The 20,813-nt window shown below is 39.0% G+C and overlaps 1 protein-coding gene across 3 annotated transcripts in view; it reads right to left on the minus strand.

Moving 5' to 3' along the window:
• Positions 1–20,813, minus strand: part of LOC125883610 (zeta-sarcoglycan-like) — a 68,290-nt gene that overhangs the window by 16,126 nt on the left and 31,351 nt on the right. For all 3 annotated transcript variants that reach the window (XM_049568037.1, XM_049568036.1, XM_049568035.1), the window contains 3 exons: positions 16,820–16,907; positions 15,379–15,501; positions 11,903–11,975 (listed from right to left, as the gene is read on the minus strand). In XM_049568037.1, coding sequence (XP_049423994.1) covers positions 11,903–11,975; positions 15,379–15,501; positions 16,820–16,907 — 284 coding nt within the window. The remainder of the gene's footprint in view (positions 1–11,902; positions 11,976–15,378; positions 15,502–16,819; positions 16,908–20,813) is intronic.

Below are 20,813 nucleotides of genomic sequence, written 5' to 3' on the forward strand. Positions count from 1 at the left end.
CCTCATGTGTCCTGGATGATGAAGGCATTGATGCCATTGACTGGCCCTCTTGTTCCCTTGACCTAAATCCAATTCACCACCTATGAGATGTTATGCATTGGTGCATCCGACACTGCCAAGTATCACCACAGACTGTCCACGAGCTCATCGAAGCCCTGATCCAGGTCTGGGAGTAGATCCCCCCAGGACACCATGCTCACACATCAACTCATCAGGAGCATGTTGGATCAGCCCTTGAATTCAATTTTTTACTCTGATTTTCAGTGTGATTTTGAATCCAGCCCTCAGTGGGTTGATAATTTTAGTTTCCCCTGACCGTTCTTAGGTCATTTTGTTCTCAACAAATTATACAATGTACATCAACTAAAAATACTATAATTTAATCATAGTAAAAAAATGAGCAGTGTATTGTAAAATCATCCTCAGTCCATCTCCCATAGCAACACAACATACCATTTATTTTCCTGAATCCCAGATGTTCATTAGCGAGCCGCAAGAATCTGTGTCCGAGTGCTCCTTAGCTTGGTATGTTTCAGTAATTACTTCTGAAGCATCCACTGATTCTCTGCAGCTCAGATAGACAAGTCATTAGAAGACCCATTTAAAGCACTTTGCACTGAGCTGTGCAGTAAAGAGTTACTGATATGTGATGTGTGTATGATATTTTCACTCCCTTCAAAGCAGTTCCGTCATCACCCACTGCGCGCGCGCGCGCACACACACACACACACACACACACACACACACACACACACACACACACACACTCCTGCCAGAAGACAAAGTGCTCAATTTTCAAGAGTGCTTGTTTCAGCCATAGTCCATAATAAAACATTAAATGAATTTAATTAAATTAAAAATGTCTCTTGGGTTTTATAATCATCTCAGACACTTTCATTTTCATGTACAGAAAGCTTATGGTCTAGTTTCTGAGGCTCCAAAAAAAGTATGACGTCCAATTTAACCTTACTGCTGACTGGAAAACATTACTATTAGAGTTAATTTTAAAAAAGATAATTTCAAGGTCTATCTAACTGTTGAGAAAAAATAGTTCATTGTTGAGTCTCATTTTTAGGTTGTCCGATGCTTTGGGTTGTTGGAAAGGAGGCTGCCACCGATTGTCGAATCTCAGATTCAGGAGGAGCACTGCGGATTCTGTCTTGTTTGTGGAACAGTGGACCAGCTCTTCACCCTTGCAGCGGTGTTGGAGGGGTCGTGGGCAATGGCGGTTTTGGGGGGGGGGGGTCGTTGCTACAAGCTTTGTTCACATACTCAACACAAAGTCAAACACGTTCTCAGTGGATACTGCCCTCCATCAGTGCTGTCCCTCATCACTGAATCTGTTGATAATATTCATGGACAGGATTCCAAAGCGCAAACGGGGAGAATAGTTTCCAATTTGGGTAACCTCAGAATTGCTTCCTCACTCTTTGCAGATGATGTGGTTCTGTTGGCTTCACCATACCATAACCTATAGTATGCACTGGGGCTGTTTGCAGCTGAGTGTGAAGCCATCGGGATGACAGTCAGTAACCTCCAAGTCTGAGTTCTTGGTTCTTGGCAGGACAACAGTACATTGCCCCGTCTTGGAAGCGAAGTGAAGGAGTTCAAGTATTGCTTTGGTCTTATTCACAAGTGAAGGTAAAATGGAACAGATAGGCAGGTGGCACAGCATCAGCTGCGATGTAGACGGACCGTCATGGTGAAGTGGGAGCTGAGCCGGAAAGCAAGGCTTTGGATTCACCGGGCAATCTATGCCCCAACCCACAACTATGGTTATGAGCTTGTGGATACAAGCGGCGAAAATGAGTTTCCTCAGGGAGGAATTTGGGTGGCTGGGGCTGGCCTCAGAGATAGGAGACAAAAACTGGGGCCCCTGCTGTGACTAGGTTAATCCACAGACCTTGTTGTGAGCAGGTTTATGTGGTAACTGTATTCTTTCTACCAAACTACACCTGCCAATCGTGCTCACCTAGCACCACTAAGCTAGTTAACATTACAGCTCAGCCAAGGAGGACGTCATTTATGTTTACATATTGCACTGTCACCAAGCCCTTTGGAACAGTACCACACTTTAAGCCAATTTTACATTGTGGCCAGGCGTGGAATTACAACTTCCAGGTCCGTCATGTGATGCCACTGGGCCCAGTAAGACTTTTGGAACACACTTACCTGTGAAAGAGATGTCTGTAAATCAGTGGATACAATTTTTTGAGCGTCACAACCCCCCGTGCAAAGAGTTTCACTATCACGATTTGATCCATTCGGTCCATTTAACAATTTGACAGTCAAGAGGAGCCTCATTAATGTTAGCAGAGGCTAATACGGAAGTTAGCCAATCAGCCAGTGAAAGTCTTTAGTGCACTTGTTCTTTGGGCCCCCTCATGCAGGATCCGGGCAAAATAATACCAACTAAATCAAGCTTTTTTGGCTTTATCAGCCACTGAGCAACTTTCATGGAATGAACGGGACCCTGTCTCCAATGTTGCACCCAGTTCTCTACCTGTTCTTTACATCCATGGCTGTCACGAGCTTCTCGTCACTGGGTAGATGCACGCTTACTTCTGCATGGTGATGTGGTTGGTGGGTGTAGTTCAGTCAAAAAAAAAAAAAATAGTTCCAACATGAAACTGCTCACAACAAGTTATCCTGTTGAGTTTTTCAAATTTATTTATTTTTTGGCGCTTTGAGCACCACAAACTGAGTGCCATCTAGTTCCAATATACTGAAGAGAAGGCAGACATCTTTACAGTACGATATCTCCTCAGAAACTCACACCAAAACAGTCTAGACCGATGAATCGCACTACAGTTACAAGGAAAAATATGTATTTTTGATTTTAGGGTGAACTGCCCTTTAAGACAATGAAATCAACTAAGCAGCTTTAAAAGTAATAAATGAAGCTATATTCAGTATGTTTCCAGAAACCTTCAGATCATCAGATTGGCTGATCAGGCTATCGGACACAGAAAGCTTCGTCCTACTCAGTACCAAAGAGCTTCTTGTACCCAGAATATTTCAGGGCTTCTGGCTCATTTCAGAAAAATCTGATATGTAAAACCCTCACTACAGATAAACTATGTGGTATTTTCAGTCATGATGGCTGTTTATGACAGACCAGTTTTTTCTTGCTGCATTCAGGATGACCTTTACTTCTACAAAAAGGTCACGGTATCGCAGAGATATGGAGGAAAGAGCTGCACAGGATCAAATGTGCTGACAGCCATGGCTGAAGTCATAGTGGATGAGGCCGGTTTAAATACTGCATATCTTCTCTGTTAGCTGGGGGGATTCCAAAGGTGAAAGCCAAGTTTATGTTCATATTTCACTTTCAAAAATGGCACCAAAGAACATAAAACTTAAAAGGCCTAATCTGAAATTTTAAACTTAATATTTATGTTTACTTTGTTTCATTCAATACTTATTTGTAGAGATGTGACCTTGAGTCATTGTGACTTGGATTTGAGTTACTGTTTTGATGACTTGCAACTTGACAGGGCAAGATATAAATGATCGAGACTCATCTTGGAATTGGAAGATATAAAAAGGTTACTTTACTTGAGACATGATAACTCAATTAACTTGGCTTGTTTATTCTATGTTAGCAGCTTAGATATTAAATTTTTAAAATGCTTGCATTGCAAGCGTCTGTGAAACGATGCCGGCATTGTCATGATTGGATGACTACCCTGCCAGACAAGCTCCTCATGACGCTACCTGATGGTCTCTGGGTCAGATCAGATCATCATGACGCCTGTACCAAGAGTCATCACTTTGGAATTCAAGAGTTTCACATGTGAAGGACAAAAGGTAGACTACAATATCAAACTTTGTTAATCAATTAAAGACTCATTTGTATCGATAAGAGTCTGTGAGGGCTGTTGTTAGCCAGCATTAGCCTGCAGATACATCTGTTCTCGCACAACTCCTTAGCTAGCTAATGTTATCCTGATAACAACTCGTATTCCTGTTCAACCCAATCACCAGAATAAAACTCTGGCATTGTAACCTTATGTTTCTGCAAACCACAGAATTAAGAAATAAATAAGTTTTTATAAAAGTTCTTTGTTTTTGTTTGATTACATTTATTTCACTGAATATCGAATTATTAGAAAAACATGATTCACTGTCAAACTTTTCCCTGGCTCTGCTCTTTATAAGAGGGGTAAGACTTAAGTATCTTGGGGGGGAAAGTGATTTGACTTGGGACTTGATTTGCCTCGACTCAACCCATCTATTGACTTGCCCAGGGAAAAAATGACTTGAGTTACATGTCTGCTTTTTTGTATCTTCTATTTGACTCCTTCAATATCCTATTTTGTGTCTTTTTCTATGTAGAGCACTTCATAATTCCTAAATTTGTTTGAAAAAAGTGCTATACAAACACAAAGCTGCAGGTATATTGGCGTATATCATCAAAGAGTTGGACGTAAATAAAAAGCGGTTATTTTTGTGGTTCTTTGGTTGATCACAATTGACACTAAAAGCTTGTTTTACTGATATTCCTCCTGCTGTGGACTCAACTTGGTATTTGACAGTACCAGTGAACATCATACCACAGCCTGACCAATACCCGATTTTAAAGGCAGATATCGATATAAACACTTGAGAGACAGAAAAAAAAAAATCTGATATCCCTACTATTGTTAGTTGCAGTGCGAATGGAGAGGACACTCTAAACGGACAATGTTTTGAAATTGTGATCAGGTAGTTCACCCCCAATGATCTCAAGGCCACTTCAATTGCATCACACAGAGTTCTGACAGAGCCTAAACTGTGTATGGCAATGAAAAATGTTATTTATTTATACTGACAGATGGAGGACTGAGTATGACAGTAAATAAGCCTCCCTCCACCACCCTAAACCAATTATTTCCACTGTGTCTGTATGTTATGTTACCTGCTGTCCAAACATTTCTCTCATGGCCAAACAAGACCATTACAATAACAAAGAATGACCATTTTTCTTTGCTGCAGTCAAAGCTAGGAAAAAAAAAAAAAAAAAAAAAAGAATACACTCCTGCTGCACGACATCTCAATCCCAACAAACTGGAGGAAAAAAGTCTGACCAGAGCTAAGTGGGACCAAGAAGAGTTGTTCAGTTCTGCCTTTATCTTCTTAATGAACCTGTCACTCTTGTGTGGACACAGCTACTGCAGAGACTGTCCTGAAAGCTGCTCAGATCAGCTAGAGAGGGCTACGCGGCTGGCTGCACTGCAAACAGACTTTAAACCTGGAGAGGAGGAACGTTCTGGTAGCAGAGTTGTAGAGAAAATGAAATGAAAAGCGGTTTTCCTGCTCTCTGATACTGGGCCGAGAAATGCACCATGTGATGTCTGCACTGCAAAGTGGAGAGCCTTCAAATCCTGTCTGGTCTGCCTTTGCTTCTTAATGTCAGACTTGTCTCACTACAGATTCCCATGTGCTGTTTTTTAAGCAGCAGCTCGCAGAAGAAAACTGCAAAAAAAAGTTTGTTCCTGACACAACTGAGACCTGGAGTTTTTGTCGCATTGATCAGACGTCCATCTACCATCTGTCCTCCATACATGTCAAGAGAATAGACTAAGTCTCTCTGAATGTGAACAAACCAGATGACAGAAGTATCACAGCGAAATGCTCAGAGCTACTACAAAAAAAACAGCTTTACCAAGACGAATATCACAGCATTTATAACTCAGCTTCCCTCCCTATTCAGATGTATTTGGGACATGTGCATCAGGAATCAGAGCACCATCCTCCAGACTGAGACACAAAATGATCTGATTATATAATTGACGGAAATATTTTCATATTTAGGCCTGTAATTTCTGGTTGGAAGCTGCTACTATTATCAGACTTGAGTGGGCAGCTAGCGGGAGAGTCAAAACATGACTCCTCAGAGCCAAATTTCCTGCAATTGACTATCTTGATTTCTGTCCTCGAACTCAGCACCGGAGGGTATTTTGAGAGTGAAACTGAAAGAGGTCACTGTCAGGTGAAGGAGCTGATCAGAGCCCGACAAGAGCTATGACTAAAGGTAATGAAGCTGTGAGCTGAGAGCAGGACATGACAAACTGACATATCCCTCCTGCAGGACTATATCCACTTCATAACTGCGCTGCCCTTGTTTTAGAGACTTCAACATCAAGGCCTCGATGCTTGATAGCTCCTCAGCACAAGTGCAATTATTCACAAGTCACCATACACAAACATGTCTCCTAGTTTTCTGCAGTTGACAAAGAGGATGAACTGAGGAGTGAAAAAACAAAGTGAGTCGCAGGGGACCAAAACAACTATAAATCAATCAAACTACTCAGCTGTTAAGCTTCTGCACTACTGCCTCTGCATTATAAGCTGCACCACAGCCTCAAGGATTAGTTGATCAATCAATTAGTCAACCGGCAGAAAATTAAATGGCAACAATTTTGATAACAAATTAACTAAGTCATTTTTTAAGCAAAATGCCATATAGTCCTGACAAGTATCTGCTGCTTTTCTGTTATATATCATTGTAAATAAAAAATTCTGGTGTCATTGACTGTTGGCAGGACAAAACATGTGTGATGTGCATTATTTATTGTTTCAATTTGAATTCAGCTCCTTTCATTAATCAAGGAGAAAATAATCATGGGTTGTAGCTATACATTTCACATGGTTCTTGCTGTTACAGGTTCAATAAATGTATCTAATCCTGCTGACACTGCTGTCTGCAGACACAAGAAACTTTACTCACCAACAGATTCAATTGTCTTAGGTGCAACTGTATTCAAGGGCACTTTCTGTATTTAATTTCTAGCTCTAACTATACTATAATATATATAGTGTTTATGTAAATCCTTTTATTTTTGTCTTGTCATGCTTCATTTTGGGTATAGTTAATGTTATAATGTATATAATATTCTAGTTTTTTTTTTTTAAAGTTACTAATCTGGCAGAGCAGGTGAGCAAATATGTTGTTTTTTTTAAAAAAAATCTTATCTATCACCCATTCTTGAAAATTGGGACAAATCATGTTCTACCAAAAATGAACCCTTAAATTAAGTTATCAACACATTATTTCTATTTCTGAGTTGAAATATTATTTTTAAAAGATTTAATTATATGAAATAACTATGATTTTGTAAAATATTTTGATTTGCTTTCATTATTTATTTTTTATCACTTCTAAATTTGCCCGGTGCCAGAAAACACATGTCACAGACAATAATTCATAACTTCAAACAACTAAAAAATGTGTTAAAAGCCTTAAAAATCTAAAACTAACTGTAACAATGGTGAAAAAATATACTGCAATAATCATCTTTGTTTTAAAATAATTTTTGTGAACATTTTGGCCCTTTAAAGATGTGTCCCAGATTCATATCATCCCAGATAATTTAACCAGACATAAAAAGCATCAACTGTATCCTTGGACTCCTGTCTCACTTCCTGGTTTCCAAAAAGATGGAGTGCTGCTGAAGTACTGGTAAGCTTTACACACACACACACATATATATATATATATATATATATATATATATATATATATTTTTTTTTTTTTTTTTTTTTTTTAATAAATCCATAATATATAATAATATTGCTATTGGGTGAGTCTCTACTGTAACAGGTCAGCTCTGTTGCACTTCTTAATCCAAACTAAATATGAATTGTGTTTTAAAAATTAGTATTTAACTGTTACCAACTTTGAAAAATAAAATGGCTACTCTCTACAACTGGTGTGAATTTAATACATGTATAACTTTTTGTCCACTCCGTAATACGTCAACTCTGATCTGCCAGGTCTTACATCTGACATTTTTTTTTTTAAAATCACAGGGAGGTTGGCTCATTACAAGGTTTATTTGCCAAGATTCTATTACATGTATTTTTTTTCCAGCCTAATTAAAGAGTAACAATCAAAAACCCTGAAAAATAAGGTTTTGTCCCAGTTCTCAATAATATGTTCCATACACTAAAATCCCCAAAATAAACTTATAGCACATTGTTAGTGTATATTGTGTTTGTAGAGAACATTTTTTTTATGCTTCATTTTGTGTTTAATGTCATTCGGTATATAATACTCCCGGTTTAATAGTTACTAATTAGGGATGTCCCGCTGCCGATATCAGCAAAAAAACGTGCATCGGATCGGATTGCATGGAAAAATGCCGATCCAAGAACTCCGATCCAGTTTTTCCACGGACTCCGATCCAGGTTTTCTGGCCAGCCCAGCGCTCCACAATTCAAGCAGTCTATTCCAGAGATCCGCTCCAGCACCTACCAGGCCAGCATGCAGACACACAGGAAACAGCAGCACCAGGCTGGCACTGACACTACAAAAATAACTGAAAAGGAAAGGCTGCATTGTTTGTTACATGTCAACAATGTCTTGTGGTGTTAATCTTTTTTTTATTTATTAGGGGGCCAAAGCACAAGTGTGTGGAGTCTTGCTGCTATTTTAATTTCAATGTTAGACATTTTAAAGATTTCTTGTGTTGATTTATTTTCTATTTATTAAGGGGCCAAAGCAAACCAGCTATATTTTTTATTTAATGTTAATGTTCAAGTTTAAAGTTTGTTTATTTAACCCTGTTAACAATAAACGGGTCAGTTTCTCACACCAACTGTTGTGGATCATTCTAACTAACCTGATTAAGTTGTTCTTGTTAGAGTAATATCGCTTGATCAAATCTTTTCTAACATGACTGACATGACATGACTACGCGCTTGGATCGGATCAGTATCGGCCAAAACTAAAGGCTGTAATATTGGTGTCAGATAGGAAGTGAAAAAGCTGGATCGGGACATCCCTATCTATTCTATGCTTCTTTTCTTGTGCTTATCCTTCTACTGTGACATGTACATTTAGTTTTCCTGTGCAGGATCAATAAAGTTGATGTTTTCTTAGGTAGTCGACACATTTTCACCAATTGTAGACAGTTAACAACACAGTAAGGGCAAGAAAGTCCTACAATCTTTCACATAATAGTACCTCAATAATAAGATAGTATGCTTATTGAACGTTATATATACCATCTATTAAAAGTCAACAAGCAGAAATAAAAACAAAAAACATTTTCAGTCTAAAAATGAAAAAGGGCCATAAACTAAAACTCTGATTTAGACCCACTTTAAGCATTATGCTGAAATAAATGTGAAAACAAATGCAGGAAGCAAATGCATCTCAAATTATTTTTTAGACCATTTTCATTCTCTCCATTTATTTCAGCACGATTTTGGCATACAAAAACAAGCACGATGATGACAAATGAAGACAAACTTGAGTGCCAGCGTACACAGATAAAGCGCTTGGGGAGCAGAACAGGTGCTTCAAAGAAAAGTGAGATCTCAGGTGGATTTCTTTGATTTCATATCCGCTCTGTTCTTCGCCCAGTTTACCGCTGGCTTGCAGAGGAATAAAACACATCACAAAGAAAATGATATTTCTTTAAAGAGGAGAAGACGGGCAACATGGACACGAGCCAAGCCATATCTTTATCATCCAGAGAGGTTTACTAACAGGTGGCGAGAAGTTTGAAAGGAGGGTTCAACTTGCCTCACTTTAAGGGCAACGGTAAGACGGGTAAAATATGGCCGAAAAGTCCCAGAGCCACAAATATAAACAACTCAAGAAAAAAAAGATGCATATTCAACCTTGACAACCTCCATGTTTGCTTTACAGTAAATATAACCAGGGTCTAGAATCAGCTATGTTGATCACAATATGTGGAAAAGTGAAAAATAAGAGCACATTTCTGTGATAACATGGGCGTTAGTGACTAAGAATAGTATGATTGCATCCTATCAGATGATGAATTAGATTCACACTTGTGTGATCAATCAGCAGGCTATTCCAGCTTGTAATTTACTGTCTGGCTTCATAATGAAAAAGTGCCTGCTTTAGTGACATTAAAAGGAACTAGTTGTCACAGATGGTACAGATTTTCTGGCCCATCTGATGGCGACTGGATCTTTAAGTCAAATCATATTAAACAGGGACATAGATTAATCTGCTGGCAGAGTAGCTGTACTGTGCTCGCTATACATACGCAACCTATGATGACTGGTTGAAAAGTTCAGTTCAGCCATTTTATTTTTCTTCTTTAAACTTTAACAGTAGCCATTTCCTCGTGAACTCCAAACAATGTCGTTTCACATATTTTTCAGGTTACTGTATCGAAGTTAGAAATTCCAGAACCGTGACAACACTACTTGTTAGAAATGTCAACAACACACCCACACACTCACTGTCAATTCTCCAGACAATGATCTGCTCTATTCACACATGGGCTCAATCAGACATTACACAGACTTTGTGGGTAGCTGGCAGGATAAAGCCTGTTTAATGTCCAGTCTATGAGGACGTGTGTGTTCTCAGCTACAGACCCTCTGGGTAATGTAGGTTTACAGCTTTGGGAGGGGGGCAGACGGACACTATGCAGTGTCAATTTAGTGACATAAATTGGGAAATACATTAAAGCGTCTTGTTTAAACTGGACAAAATTGTGTTGAGTGTATTTTTTAGAAATTTGGATGATATATAACGTTTGTTTCAGCAGCATATTGATGAGGATGCATCAACATGTGGCAGGTTTGCCAGGGTAGCCTGCATGTGTTTGTGTCAAAGCTGTACAAAGCAGTTAAAAGGTGAAATCCTTTATACATACAAAAACAATATTAAACAGGTTCACTGATAAGCCCCTGCAGTAATGGCGGCTTGTTTACTGTGCCCACAGCCCAATTAGTGTATAAACAGGCACTACGGAAAATAAAAAAAATAACAACAGAGGAAAAGTGTTGCTGGGCTTAGATTCATGTCATTAATAGCCCACAGGATTCTATTTTTTTTCCATTCTGCGTTTTATAAACGACTGTGTGACTATATGTAAAAAAAAATCTTTGACATGGTGTTTGAAAAATAAATTGGGTTTAGATAAAAGAAACATGTATTTAAAGCTCTGACAGTACAGTTTGTAAATCTGCTTGTTTGGAAATATTGCAGTAATTTGTTAGTGAAGGAAGCCTGTCATTTTGAAAGACCCTGAAGAAATGATTTCTGAAAATGCAATATGTATTCAATTAAACCACACAAACAGAATCAAACTTTGACGTGGCATAAATTGAATATCTTTGACCAAATATGGATTTAAAACTGAAAAAAATCTGAATCCCAATGAAGCAAACATCATGTTGGAGCTTTTGTGCTTTAACCGTCTCCTGTTCGGTTTCCCCTCGTTAAGATTTTGACCACATTGCAGATGGTCACCCCTGAGCTGAGCCTGTGTGTGTGTGTGTGTGTGTGTGTGTGTGTGTGTGTGTGTGTGTGTGTGTGTACGTGTGCTTGCTTTAAAGTGAACCTCATCAGTATTCCCCTCACTCTGGAGGAATTAGATGCCAGAACACTGCTTTTTCTGCCAACTTTGATCCCAGCCCTCCCTTCAGGACCAGTAAGGTGGACAACAAACCACACTCGTTATAGCTCGTTAATGGACCGACACAGGGCTCAGAGCCTCGGGCGGAGTGCAGTGGGGATCACATGCTCAGGAGTGTATGAGTCTAACACGCATCTCAACCTTACCGACTTTCTCTATGCTCTCTCGGTGCTTTAATCAATTCCTGCCTGCTATAGAGAATAACTAACAAATTAGCTCACCCCTCGGCTGTGAAATTAAAATAATGGTCAAATCTAGTTTTAAATTTGTGTGATAACGAGCCGACCAGTAGACGCTTGAGTTTACAAGAGGGTGCTTGAGAATAATTACACTGGTGAATAATGGTTCCTGCCACGTTCTCTTCTTTTTTTCCTCAGCACAGGCACTGACTTTGAAATGCCACGGAACATTTATCATCATTATTTAAAGATCTTCATCTTAATTGAACAGGATATGAACATGTGACATTAAGCTTTAATGAATTTCTGTTGAGTCAATGAATATGAACTTACTTCAGGTCTTCAGATGCCCTCGCCTGGATCAGGGGAGTCTCTACTGAGTGACCAAACACAGCGCCTTCTGAGCCTGGGAAAAAAAACAACATACTTTTATAATTCATAAAATGACAGCCAGGGATGTGTTTACTAAGGCTTATCGAACTTCAGTGTTTGGCACTGACTGAAATGCGTCCATAGCGCAGTATCAGGAACTGTCTTAGGGTGCTTTCACACCTAATCTGTTTGGTTCAAACAAACTCTGGAACATTTGGCTGTTTGGTTTGATTTGTTTAATCTAGTGTAAAACCTGTCAGTCATACCCTGGTATGGAGCAAACTGAGAGCGAGCAGGCTCTGGTTCCCTTCTCTCTTTGATCAGATATATGATGATTTTTCCAATTTTAGACTGGATTTTATTCCTCCAAAGTTCTACGGCTGTTGGTGTTTAGACAACATTTAACATTTGAGATGTTTGACTTGTGTTAACTTAAAAAATGCATTTTGTAGACACTGATCTTTCCATCACTCTTGCAAAATATCAAAAGTGTTTAGTTTTGCTACAGAAACTTACTGTAGAGTGTATTGTAGAGGTACCAGTATTGGAAATTTCAAACCTACTCACCCTGTTTGTTTTCTGTTAGCTCATTTTGGACAGATTTACATTTCTCAGACACCTGGGCCAAGTTGTTCAGGAGTCATCCGACTTCAGATTGAATTGAATTTTGAAAATGGTTTGGCCAAAAGACAACAAGGATTCTGAATTAGATAAAATCATGTAATCTAGGTTTGAGTTTGACCTGGATCACACCTTCAGTATGCGTCACTCAAAGATTTTTAGTAGGATTGGGATGCCTTAGACCCAAACCGGAGAGTGGATTTAAGGTGGATATGAGGAACAAAACTTTTAAACTATTAAACTATGTATGCATTTCTACTGTATTTTGCACTCATTTCATGGTATTTTTGCGAATATTCTTGACAATATGACAAATTAGTAAAAAAAAAATGTTTAATTAATTTAGGAACATAGAATTGCAACAAAATAAGTGATATAGTTTTACATGTTAATCAGTTTGCCTACAAATATTCAGTAAACACTACACCAAAATGACCTCTCATTTCTTTAGTTTGTAAACAACAGTAACGCAGAGTGAGATTCAGATTCTGTATACAATATTAATAGTTCAACAAAATCAAATCTACCATATATCACGTATTTAAACAGCTCCCAAATACAAAAAAATGTACCCTGGATCTACATATACTGTATATAAATCAACAGGTGATTTCCTTCTCTTTTAGCAAAATCCTAAATGATTGAGTTATTTTTTTTCCACCTGGACCTTTATGCTCGGCCATTTCTCCTCTAATCATCACACCGTAACCTGTGACAGGCTGTTATGATACCAGAACTATCACACATTCACATATATGTAGTTTTCTGTCGAGCCCCGAGCTTCATGTAGGTTTACATTACCAAAGGTTTAAGACAAAATCACTTGACGACACCGACTCCCGTGTGAGCAGGGTGAAAGAGGAGAAGGAGAGACACTGAATGAGTTCCCTCTGAGCGGTAAAGAGACCAAGGCTGTTGATAAAACATTCAGGATGCCACAGTTTATTCCACACTACTGAAGCTGCTTCTCTTTTTAGAACCACTGTGAAGTTGGTAATAGTTTCACTTTCAGCCATGCTTGTTCAGTAACTTGTAACAGTGTGACGTTTGGTTTAAAGAATTTTTTCATATCATATTAAAAATTATACTGGTATTATCATTAATGATATTAATATCTCCCTGGATATCTCCCTGTAAAATAAAACTCAAAGGTCTAGTGTGTAGGATTTATGGGCATCTATTGGCTGGAATGCTATAAAATATTCATAACACGTTTTCATTTGTTTCTAATCACCTAAAATCAAACACTGGCTCTAGATAGGGCCGTTCATTTTTTCACGTAAATCACTGTAGTTCAGCTTCCCAAGAAGCATGTGGGAAAAGTGTCAGTTCTGCAATCTCACCACTTGATGCCACTAAATTCTACACACTAGACCTTTAATTTTAAGTATCTTTCTTCACTTTAAAGCAGCTGTGCGGAAATTTTTACCATTCATAAAACTGTCCCTAGTTCATATCACCCCCCCTTGAAGGTCCGCATATTTATTTGAACCCAGCAGCGACAAAAAAGCCTTTCTCTATATGGCTATTTAGCGTAGCCTCGGTCGGGTCGGACACAGCGGAAGTCAGCAAACCAGAATACGGCATCCGGAGGCAAAAGTAAGTCTGCATGCCCGCAGCGGCCCGCAGCCATTAAACCACAGAAGAAGGAGCCGTGTTCACGAGTAGGATTTAAGAAACAGGCTAAATGACATGTAGTAGGGAGTAGTGAATGATTTTGGACACATTGCACACTCTTGTACAGTAGGTGGTGGTATGCACCTGGAAGTTGTTTGCGATCCGCCAATAAATTGAGAGAAGAAGAAGAGCTGTGTTTACAAAGAGTGTTCTTCGAGTAAGTGGTACACAATGGGCATTGCTGAACACATAATAGTTATACCAGATGTGTCTATAAGGACTTGGTTGTATTTTGATGTCATGGCAGATAAAGAAGGAGCACCATCTAAAAGAAAAAGAACAAAAGAACAGAAGAAGGCTAAGCGGGACAGTGATAGGGCTCGAGCCAAACACATGTAAACTTCAGTCAGGCATTCACCAAGTGGAGAGAGCTGAGAGATTTGAAAGGTTTTAAAACTGATCCCGAGTTGGCCCTTTTCCTAATCGACAGGTATGTAATTTTTGTTTTTATTTAGGGAATACACCGCAACTTGTTAGATGTTGTTTCACTTCAATATATGACGACATGGAAGTTATAAGCAAGCTAAATGTAACGTTAGCTGATGTGAACTGCTTTTGTCTAGTAACGTTACAACAAACGCCACAAAATTATCTGTGACTGTGACCATGAACACAGATATACAGCAGGCAGTTGTCCTCAGTTTATAAGAAATTCAGAGCTACACCAGAACATTTATGATTTTCCTCTCGCTCTCCAAAACAAATGCATGCGGTTATTGCCGGTTGCAGTCAAGATTTTACGAATGAAGCCGAAGGCTGGAGTCGGAAATTTACGACACCAGGCTGTGGGTGTCATACCGCTTCGACCAAAAGGGGCGCTATAATCAACGAAAATGGAAAGTTCCGCACAGCTGCTTTAAATGAATTACAATGACAGTCAAAATAAGCTTCTAATGATTGCATCCCTTTGTAGTGTGATTTAGAGCTCTGGTTATCCATATTTAGTAATCTTGAAAGTTTGTATCTTGATTAGGGTGATACAATCCAATGTTGCTTTGAACAACTGACACAAAGGTAAAATGGATTAGCTGATCCTAGGTAGAGAAATACGGTATTTCCCAATAAATCATTGTGATCCAAATTAAATTTCTTGTGCAACTTGGACCGAAGATTATAGACTGAGAGTTCATCTCATTTACCTGTGACAGTGAACTTTTCTGTCGTCATGATGACCTCCTCCTCATTTGCAGTGAACAGCAGTCTGCCTCCATCTTTACTCCGTACCTCCAGCCTCTGGCACTGAGCCTCCACAGCCTCAGGTCCTACAGAGAGAGACATCCAGGTTATGGAGCTCCTGGCTTCAACAAAAAACTCCTTTAACAACTGCTGATTACACCTCAGTGAGGTGTTGCAAATACAATTCCAAGACTTGGACGCTGCGAGTTCAACCTATTTGTATTTGTTTAGCTCTAGTGCATTGTTCAATACTTTGGGAGTACTTCCAGGAGTAAAAGTATATTTTAGTTTGATAATAAAAAAGCATTAAAGAACAGATTTCCACCTAAAAACAGTCTGCATTTGTAACAATAATGTTCTTTTTGTAAATGCCGCTGTCAAATAAAGGTTGCCTCATGGCTCCGCAAATCAGCTTTGGGAAACTATGTTTGTGCATGTAAGACTATTAGCGATCTGAAATACTGTGTAGAGTGCTTGCTCTGCAAATGAAAGGCGCCCAACAAAGCTGGATCAGCCATGCTTTCACAATGGATGGAGACAAATCAGTAATCTGTTCCGCTGTTGAGGAATATTAATTCCTGCTCTCCAGACTTTGGTGTTTTTCCAGATGTGCATGCAGAAACTTTTAACGTCTCCCTTTCTCTCTCTCTCCTCTCTCTTCCATTAATCCACGGGCTGCGACGGCTGGGGAATTTAATTATTCTCGCCAAGTTTCATCTCATTTCAGACAAAATGCACTTTCTACAAAAGCAGGCACTAATTTTCTGAGGAAGGTCAAGCGTGACCAAAAAGTGTCATATCACCAGTCTTGTCAAATCAGCATCAACTCTCAACTTATGTTGGCTAAGATCAATAGCTATTAATGTTAATAAGCAGGTCATTTGCTTTCCAGTGGTCATTAATCATGTAAATGACTTTGGTAATTTGGACTGACTGATGGTTGAACTTGATGATAATAAGAAGAATCCATTGCCCTTTCAATAAGTGCATGAAAGGTTAGTGTCTGGAAGAAACTACAGAGAGTCTTTTCTAAAGGCACAGAGACGATTAAAGGAATCTGAAGATGAATTGTTTCGCTAATCTTGATTAAAGGTATTAATAAAATAAGACTGATCAGGCAATTTACAGTCAGGGCCAGATTAACCTAAGATCACTTTTTTATAAATTGTGCAGGGAGAAAAAAAAAAAAAGGCCAAACCTAAGTGTAAATTAACAGATAATTTTAATTACGTGATTCTTTTGAACATTAAATGACACAAAGGCAACAAAAAAAAAAAAAAAAACTACCTTGATGCCACACCCCAGACAGTGATGTCACAGCAGGTGTTTCCCATCAGCTGTCAAAGCCAAGAGCCTAATTGTAAATAAAAAGGATGTGTACAGTCGTCAGAAACGGAGACTCACCCACTGTGAGCTGACCGGTCAGCTGGCCTTGGTCGTTTCTGGCGTTCAGCGTCACATTCTTTTCTGACCCCAAGACCAACAAGCTGTCCTAAGGGAAGCATGAATGGGGAATGAAAGAAAGACACCAGGACAGGGAGACAGACAGAAGAGAAATGTGTTACATTAGGATCTTAAATCTTAAACTGGAATCCCTTTAGCAGGAGGGAGAATCTTAGCTGAGTGAATTATCCACTTACTTGCCTTTGTCATAATGCCACTGGTGTACTTAAACTTGACACTACAACAACAAGTCCGACAGGGCAAGAAAAACAAGCAGTCAGACAAGTTGTAGACGAGTCAACAGTTAAAACCAACTATCTAACCCTGTTTCTTTAAAGCAAGTGCGGTAGAACTATTTTAAAGCGACACTTCATACCCCCCAAAAAATACATATTTTTCCTCTCCCCTATTATTCTATAAACAGACACACATTTTCATGGACAATCTTAAAACTTCCTGACCATTCACAACTAAACAATATAATATATAACATACAATAAAATGAACAGAACTGTGTAGTGTACTGTACTCCAAATGTTAATTACTGTGTGAAGACTAATCAGCACTAATCAGACTTTTCCAATTTTTGTTCATATTGACCTCTAATACTTCAAACTACAGGCAAGGTCATACAAGCACTGAGTGTATATCAGTCTGGCAATAACCTTTAAGCATGAGGGAAAATGAAAATGATTAAAATATCATTGTATTCTTAATGCATTTGATTATACATAGAAGAACAATGCGGAAATGTAAGAATGTAGGGATATGCTTTTTAAACCTAAGTGGAAGTGGAAGGTTAACTATGGAGCATTGCCATAAAAATTAATTTCACTACATACAACAAAAGTCCTGACTTTTCTAAATCTTCCAATGATTTTTGCTAATTCCATGAATTTTCCAGGCCTGGAAAATGACATTGTGAAATTCCAAGACCTTTCCAAGTTTTCCATGACTGTGGGAACCCTGTATTTATCTCATCTAGGTTGTGTTGGCGAGAGCTGCAGAGTGTTGGAGACATCGGCCATAGAGACGTCTGCCTTCTCTTCAACATAAGGGAACTAGATGGCACTCAGCTTGTGATGCTCAAAGCGCCAAAAAACATTTGAACATTTGAAACTTAACATCAATGTCTCTTTCCAGAAATCATGACCCGGTTACTCAAGATAATCCACAGACCTTGTTGTAATCAGTTTTATGTAGGAACTATTTTCCTTCTACCAAACTACACTACACCAACCGTATCACCACGAAGAAGTAAGTGTGCATCTCCTCATAGAAGAGAGGCTCGTGCTTGTGACAGCGTGAGATCTAAATATTAATGGCATCCTCCTCAGTTGAGCTCAGTGGTGCTCGGTCAGCTAGCAGTGGATGCACGCTTCTGCATGGTGATACTGTTGGTGGGTGTTGTCCAGTAGAATGAAAATAGTTCCTCCAAGAAACTTCTCACAACAAGGTCTGTCGACTATCTTGAGTAAGTTCCATTATATTTGAGACAAGGCAGACATCTCAAACACTCTGCAACTCACACAAAGGCAATCTAGACTGATAAACAGCACTACGGGTAAGAGGGAAAATAGGGATTTTGGGATGAACTGTTCCTTTAAGAATTATCCTTTAAATCCCCAGACTCAGCAGCCATTAAAGAAAGTCACTGCTGCATCTCCACAGTCTGTACAAGTACACCAGCATCAACACGCAGCAGGTTGTTCTGTACTGTGATGAGGCCTTTACAAGTGAATCTTTTCTACATATCAACCACTAAATTAAGCCACATTAGGATTAAAATGGAGCAAATGGAAACTAAATTATACAAAGATGAGTAATGAAGTGTAGGTAGAGTTTGTGGATGGCAGGGTGGTTAAGCTGAAGTTGTGTTTTTTTCCCATCAGTGACAAGCGTAGGTGTTATCCTTTCTTCACTGCAGACATTTTAACTCTGGTCCTGTCCTGCTTTCTGGCAGTTTTGCATTTTTCAAGTTTAATTCAGTTCAAGAACTTTATCTTCATTATGCAAGCACAATAAAATTGCAACATTTTTTATAGCTGATACTTGAATGATGGTACATGTTTATTGCTGTGAGCATGCAGTTTACTTCTGTTTGAAAAACTGAAACTGAAAATAGCTTATGACACAGAGAATACATTTTAAATATGAGTAGCTATTTTGTTTTGAATAATTATTGGTTATCTCAAGAGTATGTATTTTCTTTTCTTTTGTCTACAGATAAGCTGATATCATATTGTAGATTTTACAATAATATGATATGATCCATATCACATGAGCTATACTGTGTCAGTATTGTGAGGTGCCCAGTAAATCAACCAGACTCTATGGGTCCACATGTTTATGTACAAGCTGGAGGCTCACAGCAGTGTCTGTGTTCATTATGTCTGTCTGTCAAAAGCACAGTAGTAACTGTGAAAACAAAGCTGCAGGAAGTATTGCTTCTTGATCTCTGGTTGCACTTGAGAGGCGCATCTTCTTGAGCAAACACTACACTGTGTTCTTGCTTTCTCTTGGATACTGTGAGTATAGGTAAAGACTTACAAGAGCAACAGAAATCTAACTACATCAGAAGTCTCTGTGTGTCCGTTCTTCAATGTTCTCGACAGCCGTTCGTCTGATTGACTTTACACTTCCAGGGTGCATTGCTAAGGACCCCGGCCCAGGAAGTGCAGTGTAGTGTGCCAGCTCTTGAGATTTATGGGACATGTTTATTAGTAGTGCGTCATGTACACACTGTAGTGTACTGAGAGGGGACCCCTATTAACTGTTACACTGCCAAACAGCATGCAGGGTACAGCTCGCTCTTCATCGCTTGCTACAGTACATTCAAGACCAGATGAGGAATTATAGCCAACTCAAACGTTTCAAGCATCAGCAATGTAACTTTCAGAATGACCACTTTTGTGCTCAGAAATATCCTGGTCCCAAAGCAAATGACGCCTATACTTTAGCATTGCTACGGACGCAACTATGTCATGGCAGGTGTAATGCTATGGACCTGATTTTGGCTTCCAACGATTATGAAAACAAGATAATCAGGATTAAATTATTATTATTATACCACATTCTGTTTGACAATGATGATCTTGTTTTGTCTTGTGTTGTAAATTCAGTGCACTTCTGTTGGCGACTTTCTCACTAAATTTAACGACTTTTCAGACCCTCTGGTGTCTTAAATAAGCCCCTTCCATTGTGACCTCTGCAGGTGTAGTTTGTTGAGCTCTCATTGTGTTGCAAAGTGGAGCTCTCAGGATGGCTGCTAACATTTAAATTACGATGGCATCACATCAATGTGCCGATTAGCGGAACGAGACAAAAACAGGCTGGAAGGTGAGTCCTTCTCCCCATAGTATTCAGGCAAACTGTAATCATAATACTGGCTTGCTATCATCTTACAAATGTTGACATGGAAAACTTAGTAATTGCCTACTAACTGCCATCCAGCAGATATCGTGCAACATTAGCATTCATTCAGAGTCATGTCTGTTTTTTCTAAAACCAAAAACAGCTGCCTGCTGTGCTCAAGAAACACTGATGAGAGTGGTGAGAGTGAAACCAACAGCAGTCTTGTGTAGCCAGACCTAATTTCACAGCACTGTGTCAGTATTAGAGAAAAGTCTGGAATCACCAATTATATTTCTTCTACAGGGAAAAAGTAAACACTCTGGTGTGTTTGTGTTTCTTTAAACCAATCATAGTCAGACGCACCACGTCCAGGATGCAGCGACAGTGCTCTTGCAAGGTAGTGTTTGGGGTGAACTTCTTTTTATGGAACATTTGCACATGGGGAGGTGAGTGCAGTCATTAAAACGAACCCGCAAAAGAAACCTTTACTTAAAAAAAACACTGACAAGACAAAATGTGATAGTTTGTGACTATAATTTAGCTCTGGAGGAACTCACAGGACCGAACACAAACACAGACGATTTGCTAGCTCTATGTTACG

This window comes from Epinephelus fuscoguttatus, linkage group LG23, assembly GCF_011397635.1.
Source record: "Epinephelus fuscoguttatus linkage group LG23, E.fuscoguttatus.final_Chr_v1".
NCBI lineage: Eukaryota > Metazoa > Chordata > Actinopteri > Perciformes > Serranidae > Epinephelus > Epinephelus fuscoguttatus.